Here is a 14425-nt window from a genome sequence, read left to right as displayed (position 1 = left end):
GTGTGTGTGTGTGTGTGTGTGTGTGTGTGTGTGTGTGTGTGTGTGTGTGTATCTGCTATTGGCATCAATTGACACACTGCAAATGAGGCAATGCAACATGGCCGGCATGTGTTGCACTTAAGCCTTTTCGTGGCCCAAGTACAATCTGTTGGGAGGCTCCTTGGGGGCCGCTAGGAGCTAAGGAGCTGATTTGTTTGCTTAATATGCATCAGGCGTCTTCAGGAGTCTTTGCTCTTATCCCTCCTGATTGTGACCTGAACACAAAATAGACTACAGCTACAGTAAAAAGGCAATGTATCATGTTTTTCTTCAGTCTGGACCAAGTGAACCATACTACAGCTGTGAAAGCAGCCTCAATCTGATTTGATATTCTGTATGTATTACTCGCTGAATGGATTCAAATTCAGAATGAATTCCTTAATCAAGTGGTTTTGTCTTTTGAGATTCCCTCAGCCATTCTCATCCTCGTTCTTTATTTATTTATTTTTTATCTCATAGGATGAAATAGATTAAGACAACATGGAGAGGAAGTAATGTTGGAATTGGCTGTGTGATGTAACAAAGTACCAGAGAAATTCATGAAAAGTAATATCCTTTGGAGAGGAAAAGCAAACATGGATTTAATCTTTAGTGCAGGGCAGCATGATCATTACGATAATACAGCTTCATATATTTTCTATTGACTGGTCATTTTTCATACTAAAGGGAATAATAGAGTAGAGCTATGCAATCTCAGTGTTATGTGAGTGTAGATATGTGCATTATACTGTAGCTAAGAATACTATGGATATGGTTTACTCTCACGCAGAGATTATTTCACTCTATCGATCAGTCCGTCCATCCATTCATCCGGGAGACAGGAAGTGACCTGGTTCTGTCGAGGGTGCAGAACATGACAGAACACCTGCCCTCACTCCTCGTCAGTGTCACACTGATTATGGTCCCTTCATCAACAATCTGCTGCCTCTCTCACTAATGTCCCTTCATCACAGAGCTGCCAACATACAAACAAACCATTATTTAATGACCCATGGCATCACATCTGTTTGTATGTGTGGCTCTTTCATGTAGCAGTATGGCAGACACAATTACTAAAGATGGATCCTTCTGTCACTTGGAAGGAGTCCTACACTCTTTGTATTGCTCTATTATCCACTGTGTGTGTTTGAGTGTGTTTCAGAGACAAAGAGAGAGTTATCCTCTTTTACATTAAGTGCCCAAATTAACAAACTTACTTTAAAATGAAGATGACTTTGAGGAATGTTTGCAATAGTGCTGGCCAAGACACCGAAACATGGAGCATACATTATATATCGGCCCATTAAGGCATATTAAACATATATTAAAATTTTCACACGTGAATAGGTACTCCGTGTATGATTGATGCTTCTCATACAGTGCACAGAGCTCTGTCTCAGTAAGAGCAATGATGATTGGCTGCCATATAATGGGTTTTCATAGGCAAATGACTAATGTATTGGGCAGTCAGGGAAAGTTTTAGTAAGGAGATACTGTGTGTGTGTGCGTGTGTGTGTGCGTGTGCGTGTGCGTGTGCGTGCGCTTGGGGTGCTCTGGCATGTGTGTGCGTGCGCCAGCATTAATGAAGCCTATTTCCATGGCTAGTTTAATGTCAGCCTATACAGTCACATGCAGACAGAGAGGAATTAGTCCCATTTATTGATGTTAAAAGGGTTTGGACATTTTAATAGATGGGAGTGAAAATAAATGACAGCAAATGATGCAAAGCAGTATGTGTTCTGTGTAATGCACCTGCTATGAGACATGCTTGGCCTCATGACTGACCACAAATGAAAACTTATAAGGGTCACCTATGATAGCTCAAAACTAATTAATTGGTTTGTGCACATTTGTCACTGTTCATGTGCATACATAAAATGTATTAGTAATTGATGTGATTCTAGCAGGCTTTTTAAGACATTGAGGGTCTGGTGTGCATTACATTGGGCTCATTACTGTTGTATTTAAAACTGTGATACTTGTAGGTGTAAACAGACATTCTAAATGTAAAAATGTGGGTTAAAGTCAAATCCATTTGTGTTTTCTCCTAATTGTTCCCTCTTCCTCAGTTACTTTTACTATTTTCTGAGCTTGTTGCAGGACATTTACTCTACACTATGGTGGTTTATTAACATATTGACAGGTTTTAGTGACAATCTGCTAAAAAATAAAAAAGATTTTGTAGTACATTAATATTGTAAATGCAGCTTATTAAGACTAGATGTGTAAATGCCTACACAGCTATGATTCAATGGACAGAACAGTTCATCAATAACAGTCGACAAAGCTGTAAATGCAAAGGTCCGTTATATAAATATAGTTTATATAGAATAAATAAAAGATGATGTTGGGGCGCATGCTCAACAGGTGAGCCACCAGGGTTCCCCCCAAGATTGTTTCTAATCCTCATCATATGATATGTATAGTACATACAATACTACATGTGCATACCACTTGGTGGTTTTTAGCCGAAGCACTTAACAGTTCCATACTGTATGTACATACAAATTTTGGCATAGCCTTATTTTTATGAATAAGACACATATTCCTTTCTCTATTGATTATTTCTACACGAGAAATAATTTAAAGAAAGTAAATAATAGATGATATTTTTCTTTCTGTCTTATTTCCTGTAGTCTCTCCATGCACATTGTCGATTGGATCTCTTAAGGTTTAATGCTAAAAATGTATGGCCAGCAACTTAATTACAAAGTGAGCTTGATAAAGGCTTTGCAGATCATAAATGAAAAAGACAAATGTAAAACCTAAAGTTTCAAATGCTATATATTCTGTAAACATACAGAACCTAGACCAATTACACACAGGTCAGATGACATACTGGTCTCAATGAAAATGTAGAAATGAGCATGGCAGATGTATTTTGCCATAGACGAACACATTTCAGAACTTTATATACTGTATGTAGGTTCAAGGGTTGAACAATGATATCTGAGCCATGCCCTGAGGGATGACACTATTCTTAGTCCTTTGATGAAAAAGCCCTGAACAACTTTTGCATCTGAAGTAGGTGGAAGAATAAGTAGCAAGAGGAAAAGTTAAATGAGATGGCACAGCAGTGATAGCTCTGAAGAAACTAAGTAATTTGTGCTCTAGCAAGCCTGGGTTCCAAAATTTCACAAACTACAGTCATAATGCACGTCCCAGTGTGTACATGCAGCTTGTGTGAAGATGAGGTTATTTAGCTTATTATTAAGCTCAATTGTGGTAGAAAATGTTGTCTACTATACCTACAGCCAACAGTGTACATGAATTCATAATATATATGATATGTGTGCATGTTTCTGTCGGTGCCTGCAAATGTCCTAATTAATGACCTGAGACAGTGCAGTCAGTCATGCATACCATCTGCTGGTACTGGCACATAACCCATCTGGTCAAGCATGGACGGATGAATCATCTTGTTGGCTTCCAGACCCAAACTTCACCTTGTATCTCACATCATGTTAGCATCCACAGTTCAGTGGGCTTGAGTTTTTTTTTTTAAAACAGAGTCCCTGTGGCCCAATCCAGAGGTCCACAGCTCTGTTCATTTTGTCACGTTTATATTAGATGTTGAGCACGGAAGGGATAGAGAGACCCCGCCCGGAGGAAGACCGGGAGCCCCCGTCTGGAGCCAGGCCCAGACGGTGGGCTGTGAGCGAGCGTCTGGTGGCCGGGTTTGCCACGGAGCCCGGTCGGGCACAGCCGAAAAAGCAACGTGGCACCTCTCCCTCCAGCCCATGGGCCCACCACCTGTGGAGGATCCAAAGGGGGCGGGTGCGCTGCTATATGGGTGGCAGCGAAGGTCAGGGGCTTCGACGGACCAACCGGGCGGCAGAGGCTGGCTCTGGGGACGTGGAATGTCACCTCTCTGGGGGAAGGAGCCGGAACTGTGGGGAGGTGGAGCGCTACCGGTTAGATCTGGTGGGGCTTACCTCTAGCACAGTCTCGGTTCTGGAACCGTTCTCCTGGATAGGGGTTGGACTCTGTCCTACTCCGGAGTTGCCCATGGTGTGAGGCGCGGCGGGTGTGGGGATACTCACAAGCCCGGCTGAGCGCCGCTGCGTTGGAGTTTACCCCGGTGGACGAGAGGGTCGCCTCCCTACGCCTGCGGGTGATGGGGGGGAAAACTCTGACTGTTGTTTGTGCATATGCACCAAACAAGAGTTCGGAGTATCGGCCTCTGGAGACCTTGAATGGAGTCGTATGGGGCTCCAGTAGGGGATCATAGTTCTGCTGGGGGACTTCAATGCACAGTGGGCATGATGGAGATACTTGGAGAGGCGTGATGGGAGGAACGGCTCCCTGATCTAAACCAGAGTGGTGTCTGTTGTTGGACTTCTGTGCTAGTCATGATTGTCCATCACAAACACCATGTTCGAACATAGGGGATGCTCATAAGGTACTTGGTACCAGAGCACCCCTAGGCCAAGGTCATGATCGATTTTATAATCGTTTCATTGATCTGAGGCCGTATGTTTTGGACACTCGGGTGAAGAGAGGGGCAGAGCTGTCAACTGATCACCATCTGGTGGTGAGTTGGGTCAGGGGGTGGGGGAAGACTCTGGACAGACCTGGTAAGCCCAAACGGGTAGTGCGGGTAAACTGGGAACGTCTGGAGGAGGCCCCTGTCCGACGGACTTTCAACTCACACCTCCGGCGGAGCTTTTCGTGCATCCCTGTGGAGGTTGGGGGCATTGAACCTGAGTGGACAATGTTCAAAGCTTCCATTGCTAAAGCTGCGGCGGCGAGCTGTGGTCTTAGGGTTTTAGGTGCCTCAAGGGGCGGTAACCCACGAACACCCTGGTGGACACCGGTGGTCAGGGAAGCCGTCCGACTGAAGAAGGAGTCTTTCCGGGATATGTTGTCTCGGAGGACTCCGGAGGCAGTTGCAGGGTACCGACGGGCCCGAAGGGCTGCAGCCTCTGCTGTGACAGAGGCAAAGCAGCGGGTGTGGGAGAAGTTCGGAGAAGACATGGAGAAGGACTTTCGGTCGGCACCAAGGTGCTTCTGGAAAACCGTTCGCCACCTCAGGAAGGGGAAGCGAGGAATCATCCAAGCTGTATACAGTAAGGGTGGGACCTTGTTGACCTCAACTGAGGAGGTAATAGGGCGGTGGAAGGAGCACTTTGAGGAACTCCTAAATCCAGCTGACACGCCCTCTTTGGTGGAGGCAGAGCTGGAGGATGATGGGGGATTGTCGTCAATTTCCCTGGTGGAAGTCGCTGAGGTAGTCAAACAACTCCACAGCGGCAAAGCCCCAGGGATTGATGAGATCCGTCCAGAAATGCTGAAAGCTCTGGGTGTGGAGGGGCTGTCTTGGTTGACACGCCTCTTCAACATTGCGTGGAAGTCTGGGACGGTGCCTAAGGAGTGGCAGACCGGGGTGGTGGTTCCCCTCTTCAAAAAGGGGGACCAGAGGGTGTGTGCCAATTACAGGGGTATCACACTTCTCAGCCTCCCTGGTAAAGTCTACTCCAAGGTGCTGGAAAGGAGGGTTCGGCCGATAGTCGAACCTCGGATTGAAGAGGAACATGCGGATTCCGTCTGGTCGTGGAACAAACGGATCAGATCTTTACTCTCGCAAGGACTTGGAGGGGGCCTGGGAGTATGCCAACCAGTTACATGTGTTTTGTGGATCTGGAGAAGGCGTAGACCGGGTCCCCCGGGAGAAATTGTGGGAGGTGCTGCGGGAATATGGGGGGAGGGGGTCCCTTCTTAGGGCCATCCATCTCTGTATGACCAACAAAGCGAGAGCTGTGTCGGGTTCTCGGCAGTAAGTCGGACATCGTTCCAGGTGAGGGTTGGCCCTCGCCAGGGCTGCGCTTGTCACCAATCCTGTTTGTAATATTTAGGACAGGATATCGAGGCGTAGTCGGTGGCGGGGAGGGGGTGAGGGTGCAGTTCGGTGGGCTCGGGAATCGTCTTCGCTTTGCAGATGATGTGGTCCTGATGGCATCATCGGTCTGTGACCTTCAGCACTCACTGGATCGTTCGCAGCCGAGTGTGAAGCGGCTGGGATGAGGATCAGCACTCTAAATCTGAGGCCATGGTTCTCAGCAGGAAAACGAGTGAGCTTTCTCGGGTGGGGAGTGAGTCACCCCAATGAAGGAGTTTAAGTACCTGGGTCTTGTTCGCGACGGGGAGGGGAGGTGACGATGGGGAGCGGAATGAGGAGCATAGGTGTCGGTACGATGATGGCCACTTCTATTCCATTCCGGTGTGACGAAAAGAGAGCGAGCCAGAAGGCAAAGCTCTCGATCTACGGGCAATTTCGTTCCACCCTCACCTAGGTCATGAAGGCTGGGTCATGACCGAAAGAACGAGATCAGGGTACAAGCGGCCGAAATGGGTTTCCTCAGGAGGGTGGCTGGCGTCTCCCTTAGAGATAGGGTGAGAAGCTCAGTCATCCGAGAGGAGCTCGGAGTAGAGCCACTGCTCCTTCGCGTCGAAAGGAGCCAGTTGAGGGTGGTTCGGGCATCTGGTAAGGATGCCTCCTGGGCGCCTCCCAGGGAGGTGTTCCAGGCACGTCCAGCTGGGAGGAGGCTGGGGAAGACCCAGGACTAGGTGGAGAGATTATATCTCCAACCTGGCTGGGAACGCCCGGGATCCCCAGTCGGAGCTGGTTGATGTGGCTCGGGAAAGGGAAGTTTGGGGTCCCTACTGGAGCTGCTGCCCCCGCGACCCGATACCGGATAAGCGGATGAAGATGGATGGATGGATGGATATATTAGATGTCCAAAACATGCTTGTAAAGAACATCTACTTATTTAGTGCATGAAAAGTGATAATAGATGGTAAAGATTATGGGGTAGCTGCAGATGTGCACAGTTTTTTCTTGGTTACATTCATGATTCATCTCTATTCATCCCTGCTAGGGTGTTAAACTTGTGTTGTCTGGTTAAAGTGTGGTTCTTGGTTTACTTAGAATGGTTTGCATGTTTAATGTTGACCATGATCCCTATCTTAGTTTTGCATTTTAACATGCTAATATTAGGTAATTAGCGTTAACAAGTGCAAGTGAGAATCATGGGGATGTTGTTAATTTGAAGGTATTTGGTCATAAACCTAAGTACCGGACAGACTGAAGGTTTTGACCTGACGATGTTGCTAGCTAAGAAGTTAGTGGATTACTAGTTATTATAAATTAAGGGGGGGTTAGGGGGGGATGCATGTTTGTACAAAATTTCATGGAAGTCTATCCAATAGTTGCTGAGATATTTTATTCTGGGCAAAAAGTGGTGGACTGGTCAACAGGCCAACAGACAAACATTGTCATTCACAGAGCCTTGCCACTAGGATGGCTGAAACGTTTCACAAATTTGGTTTCACGAAAACTTACAGTAGCTATACATCAAACATACTCCCATTCATTTCACCTTTAAAACTGAAAATCAAGTTGTTGCTATATTTTAGGCTCCATGGTCACTACACCAACAAACCAGAGCATAAATCTAAAGCTATAAAGCTATAAATCCTAATGTTGTTGTGTGGTGTACCTCATTAATCGGCATCTGTGTCGTAGGCACTTATTGGATTTTGTATTATCACATGCTGCTAACTGATGGTCATCCTATCATCAAGGTAGAAGTGGTCTTTCCACACAGTGCTGGTTTGCTTTGTTTTTTTTGTTTTTTTGTATGCTGCTGTACTCCAGCCTTGTATGCATTGTGAAGCATTTTAAATAGTGATTAAATGTAAGATGCACTGGGATATGAGGTATTGGAGGCTACAACCAAGCAACAGAAGACTCCTAAGACCATAGAGCATGTGGTCTAAACTTTGAAAGAAGAAAGAATATTAAAAAATGAATCAACCATCTTTCTGCTTCTCCAGTAAATTAACTTAAGTGTCTATCAATCGCTCAGCAACAGAGGTCATATACTGTACATCCTGAAGATCTGAGATACTCATGGGTTATTATTGTCTTCAGTAGTGCACCACACATTGAGAATAAGGCCACTGAGGAGAGGAAGTGAAGATGTGAATTTCTGCATTGCCGTCTCCTTGATAACCAATTAGACAGAGAAAAATGGCTTGAAGAAAAACAGTTTCTTTTGAAAAACGCCTGTTGACAGGACTCCTGAAAGGCTTTTTAGGCTCTTGTTTTTATATACTGTAATTCTTTTAGATATGAATACATCAGGGAGAATGGCTTGATTGAACAATGGAGGTCATAGTAACACATCAATGAACTCTCTCAGAACTCAGCTCAGTTCATATCAAACTAATTTTATAGAACTTTGGTCAATAAATCTTTGGCATAAACTTAATTTGCCTTGCCTTTAAGCATGTTACCAGTGTAGTATTTGTGGTGTCTTAGCCAGGCATTTATGTGCTGGATCAGTTGAAACATATGGAAGTGATAAATGTGCCACAGAGCTTAGCCAACCAGTTACATCTGTGGATCTGGCACAGGGGCAATCAGAGGTTTATGATTTGGCTTCCATGTTTATTCCTCTAACAGCGTTTTCTCTCCAACACTCAGTTTCTGTCAACCCCCTGATGTTTTGTTCTCCTTTCCTCCTCACACCATAGATCCATGTCGAGATCTTTCTCTCTAACCTCCTCCCACCTCCCTCTTTTCCTCTTGTTCTATCTCCCTCCTTCTGAAGAGTGACTCGCCTCCAGGCTGTATTTCTATATCCTTGTGTCCTTCTTGCCTCTGTGTCTTTGTCAACCTTCCTCTTACTCTCTCACTCCCAGCTCTTAAGGTCTCATTCTGTGCATACAAATAGATATCACAGCACATTAAATTTCTTTTTTAAGTTGTTACTGTATTCATGATGTCATGTTTGTACTGCGAGGGCTGATTTTGTTTATGCAGTGTGCACAAAAGAAAATCATTTGCGTATGCACATCAATATGCTTTTCAGCTCTTCTACTGTAACTTTTTGGTAATTTCTTGTGTCCTTTGAATCCCTGCACGTCCTTTGCAATCAGTAAGTAATTGTGCATCTGACTTTTACCAGATATGTTGCCCTTCTTGTTATGACAAACAACATAGTAGACATTATTATTTGTTTCTCTGGCCTCTGCAGACTTCCTCCTGTTTAGTCCTCAATTAACCCCGTTCAATAATTGGCTGTGCCTCCCGTAGAGAAATCAGCAGTATTCCGACTTCAAACACACTAATCACAAAGACAGCATCAGTAGGTGGTCGCATGTGCCTGTGCCTGTGCCTGTGAGTGAGTGAGTGAGTGAGTGAGTGAGTGAGTGTGTGTGTGTGTGTGTGTGTGTGTGTGTGTGTGTGTGTGTGTGTGTGTCCGTGTGTCCGTGTGTGTCCGTGTGTGTCCGTGTGTGTGTCCGCGTGTGTGTATTTGTGTGTTGTGCTCGGCCGCTATCTGCCCTTGCCCCTGGTGACAGGATGTGAGGCAAGGAGGAGAGGGGAGAAGCTCAACCCTGTCATTGGGGAGCGCTTATCACACAGAGCCAGGAGAAGCACACACAAACACACAGAGATGCAAAGACACGGGTGCATACCTACTGTACACTTAAAGCCATGTATGTGAACACATATACACACATAAATTGGTACAAACTCATACTTGAAAGGGGGGAAAGGGGTGGTTGAAAATATTAAACAATTAACTGATCGAGAAAAAAATGAATTTCATCAAAAATTGAATATCTTTGGGTTTGATACTGTAGACAATGTAATCTTGAGCTCTGAGAATTAGTGATTACATCTTGTAGATGTAATCCTTAGTTGCACGTCTTGGTCACACACATATTTCTAACCCCTCAGGTCCCCACTGCTCAGGTTCACCGGGCATCCAGGATTATTCTGGGTGGTCTGAGGTGGTCCTCTTAGGCATCGATGAGATCTCACACAGCTTATACCACATTAGCTGTCACTTTTCCCCGCTTCCTCCTGCCCTTCATACGCCAGCTGCTCCTCCTCCTCCTCTCCTGTCATCTGCCCTCTGCGTGACTTTATTTCTCCTCTTTTCCATCACCTCTTCAATATTCTATCCTCTCACCCGGGCCTGGCCTTCTGTCTTCTCTTCTCAGCTTTCCTCTTCACACTGTCTTCTCCTCTGCTCTTCCTCCTCCCCTTCTTTTCCTCACTACTCTTCATCTTCCTTGACTGATAGGAGCGAGACAGAGACATGGCAAGGAGAGAGGAGAGGGGACAGCAGAGAAGTCACTTCATCAACCACAGTCTGATAATTCATCAGCAGCTGTTTAGCATGCTGCTACTTTGTCTTCATTAGCAGCCGCTGGTTTCACTTCATAAGTCATTAGAAAAGTTGTTATCAAAAATCCTGCAGCACCGTATCCATGTAACATTGTCCCCTTTCTTAGATTTAGAACAAAAGAAATGGTCTCTCTCTTATGATATGATCAATTTTATATTGAATAGTATTGAAGTCGCAGGAAATTACAGGCCATGTTGAAATCTCCGCACCAGAGTTTTAGGTGATGAAATAATTTCTGCTGAGGAGATATTAAATGAGCCACATTAGACACTGGACGTGAGATAACATTGTTGTATCCCGAATGGATTTGCAGCTCTTTGGAATGACATGAAAATGGATGCATAACCATTTGAAATAAAACCATTTCTACAATGAATTTATTCTGCAGCTTATCAGTTTGGAATGGGTTTTTGTGTGGGCTATGTGTGTCGCAGTGCTGATGGAGGGTACAGTACAGTAGGTGCATGCCAGATGGCCTGGTCCAGAGTTGTGATTCTATCTATTTTTCCACAGATAACTACTGGAACGCTGCATCGTTCACTACCCCGTCATCCTACCTGCACTTTGCCACTTTCCAGGGTGAGACCAGCGCCGACATCTCCTTCTATTTCAAGACCAGCGCACCCTACGGCGTCTTTCTGGAAAACCTGGGCAACACCGACTTCATCCGCTTGGAGCTCAAATGTAAGATGCATCTAAGTGATTGTTTGTGTGCATGTGAGTCATTTCTCTCTCTGTCTGTCGCTCTTATTCTCTCTCTTACTCTGACTCTTTATCTAACCCAGTGTTAAGTTTTATCCAGCGCTGGGTGCAATCTGTCACCTCACACACACACACAGGATCTCATACACACACACGGTGATGCACATGCACTCATAGGCAGCAGTCAATTGCCTTCCTGATTATGTCGCACTACTTTGTGTGATTGCAAGAGAGAGCAATCATTTATTTAAGATAATTGGTGTGTGTAATAATTATGTCCATTATAAACCTCTGCTTAACCAAATCACCCATTTTCAGGGTTGACAAAACAAGCTCTCTCTCTCTCTCTCTCTCTCTCTCTCTCTCTCTCTCTCTCTCTCTCTCTTTTACACGCATGCACACACACACACACACACTAACACAGGTAAACTTGAGTGTGTACCTGCACACATTCAAGAGACAGAAGTCTTCCCACTCAGAAAGCATGTGCAGTTATACATCAAAGGTTTTTTACAATAAAAAATAAATAGCTCAAAAATTCAATTGATCTGTTTTTGTTTACTCAGAGGACAGAATCACTACAGTTTTCTTACTTGACGTTCTGTAGCTAGAACCTGAAAATGAGATGAGCAACATAAGATGTGTTTAGATATTTATTTGACACATTAAAATAACAGGTGTGGCTTGCTTATTTTAGCAAAAGTTATCTTTCACAAGCTTCTCAAGCCAAACTACCAGAGGTCAAAACCACAGTCTGTTCCTCTAAGCCCTGACAGATTTACAAGATCTCACAGTGGAGTGAGAAAAAAGCAATACATTAACACTCTATGATAACTATTTAATAAAGCATAAAGTTACGTCATCTGTGATAATGCTTCAAATCTGAAGAAGGCCTTCACGGGATGTGTTCCCTCTGTGGGCTCAGCTGAAAGTGAGGAAGAAGACCTGGAAAACCACAGCCTATGATAAGAGGAGATAATTACCAAGCTGACATGGAATCCGTTGAGAATAACTGATGAAAACATTGCCTGCAGTGTTTTGCACATCCATTACAGCTAACTGTTTGTGATGGGCTGAAAGAGATAAACACACTGAACAGCCCAATGGCTAGGGTGAACACATTTAGCTGTCTGCTTCACTCCACCTATGGGTTGAAGGGAGCTTTTGGGGCAGAATATGGTGCCAACCGCAGTATCCCCTCAACAGCAACAGTCAGATGGAGTTCAGCTTCACAGCTTGTGGAAGCCATCACTCCTTTGGACAATTACCGACACAACAATCTTCCCAAAGCCCACTGATATAATGAGCTGTGTCTATCACCGAGACTTTGGCCAGCTGACAGGCTTGTAGATGTTTTGAAGCCTGATGTTGGAGACAGTCTATGGTGTCTGTTCTGCTGGACCCTTCCCCTTGCCTCCTCTGGCTTGACCATGATGTTCTTGCGTCAGATGATGTCATCAACAGACGATAAAAGAGCAACTACTTGGTGAGTTTAATATTTTATCATCAATTATTAAAGAGTAATGCTGCTATAAAAACACTTTGTACACCCTACTCCACGTTTTTTTGCCCAACTTCTGACACACATTTTAAATGAGTTATTCACTTATGGATAGATATGAATTGAAACTACATGCATGTGGGCACCGTTTACAGGAGACTGTTTAATAAAGGCATATATAACTTTGTCATGAATATAACCATATGTGTATATATATTATCTGTTATATATCTATTCATATATAATATATAATATTATTTGCTTTCAGATTTTGTAGCAGCAGAGATGGAAAGATCCCCACGTCCTGAAAGCAGCAGACAAGAAGAGAGGCAGGAGCCCATTCCTAAGACATCACAGCTTTTCTTATAGACACAAAAGCAACCATTGCACCAGCTGAGAGGGTGTTCAGTCATGGGGGCCTTATTGTGCTAAAACACTTTCAGATTTGATGTTCTCGAGATGCAACAGAACTGTTGTATAAGTAGACACATACCAAAAGAATCTTGTTGAAATTATGCCTGCACCTTTGCAATGGGTCTCTAAATCTTACTTGTAATTTGTATTACTTGAGTGCAATGTTTATTATTCCACCTTATTGGTTGTAGTCAATGGATGAAAAAAAGTAACAAAGTATTTGCAGTCTAAAATACATCAAAACACCTCAGGTTAACTTGCACTTGCAGTAGTTTTTGTTAAATACTATATTCCATTTTCACGTCTCAATTAATTTCAACGAGGCAATGTTGAGTTGGTTTTACAGTTTAAATGAATAAATACAGTTTTTTCCCCACTGTTTTTTGTCTCTCTACCTTGAATTTGTGCATTGTGCCGTTTCTATGCTATAAACCCTTACTAGATGGATGAATTACAAAAAGGAGACAATGCTATTGGAATAGACATATTAAGTCAAATAAATGGAAGAGATGGTGATAGAGGAGAATGAGGTGTTTAAAATCCCAAAATAAATGGGACAGCTTTGCACCAGCCCATTTCACATTCTCTAAGTCCTGTCTGAGACTCATGATTGACATGTCACGCAGTAAGTTTCTGTGATCTTGCTCAAATTAACATCCCAGCGGCCTTGCTGATCAAGAATGGTAATCTCAGGCTTCAGCTTAATTGCACAGCTGAATTGTAAAGGGGGGTTCATGGCACAGCATGGCTGTCAATAGAGGACTAATTGCATTTCATTGTGATTCAAAGGGATTTTAACATTGAGTGTAAAAAAGTGCTCCCTTAACATTTCCTGCTGGTGCGCCTGGCCCGCCATCTTGTGTCAAAATGCCAACCAGTGAATAAACACACACCACCAATGCATGCAAACACTTATTACTGCAGAATCAAAACAATGTCCTGAAACTATACTGTACACGCATGCACGCACGCACGCACGCACGCACACTTTGAGGCTCTCAAAATGCCCCCACATCGATTTCCACTCCCCTCTCCCTTGCTATCATCTTGCATTTTGCCTACAGCACACGGTAAGCTACACACTCCCAAAGCAACTTGCATGCACACACACACGCTCACACACAAACACATAAACACACACATAATCTCTGCCCTCTCGCTGGTGCAAAAACTGCATCTGCTGCAATCCGGTCAAGGCATGAAATGACTAGCATTAGGCCAGCATAGCCTGGCTGTGCCATTGCAGGAGCTCAAAGCATATACACACACTTCCAAATACACACACACAAACACACACACACACACACACACAACCTTGTACAAAACACAAATTACTGTGACATCAGCAGACTCAAAGCCATCAGGTGGACACTATTCCTCTTTGGATCTTGAGAAGTAGGCACAGACACATGAGAGTCAGAACCATGTGAACTGAACTGTTGACAGGGTTGAGGACAGATTGAAAGGTCCCTAAATACAGAAATGCTTGACTTCTGGGGTGCTCAGTGGAAAGTTTGTATGTGTATGTCTTTAAGAGGCTGCAATTTCAGTGATAGTCACGCCAAAAGGTTATAAACACTTTCAGTCA

At 44.1% G+C, this 14425-nt stretch overlaps 1 protein-coding gene across 2 annotated transcripts in view; it reads left to right on the top strand.

The window, feature by feature from the left end:
• cntnap2a (contactin associated protein 2a) overlaps window positions 1–14425 on the top strand; it is a 351650-nt gene that overhangs the window by 297009 nt on the left and 40216 nt on the right. For both annotated transcript variants that reach the window (XM_032503457.1, XM_032503458.1), the window contains exon 18: window positions 10734–10904. In XM_032503457.1, coding sequence (XP_032359348.1) covers window positions 10734–10904 — 171 coding nt within the window. The remainder of the gene's footprint in view (window positions 1–10733; window positions 10905–14425) is intronic.

The sequence above is a fragment of the Etheostoma spectabile genome, chromosome 22 (assembly GCF_008692095.1).
Source record: "Etheostoma spectabile isolate EspeVRDwgs_2016 chromosome 22, UIUC_Espe_1.0, whole genome shotgun sequence".
NCBI classification, from domain to species: Eukaryota; Metazoa; Chordata; class Actinopteri; order Perciformes; family Percidae; genus Etheostoma; species Etheostoma spectabile.
This window is presented reverse-complemented; position numbering and strand designations above follow the sequence as displayed.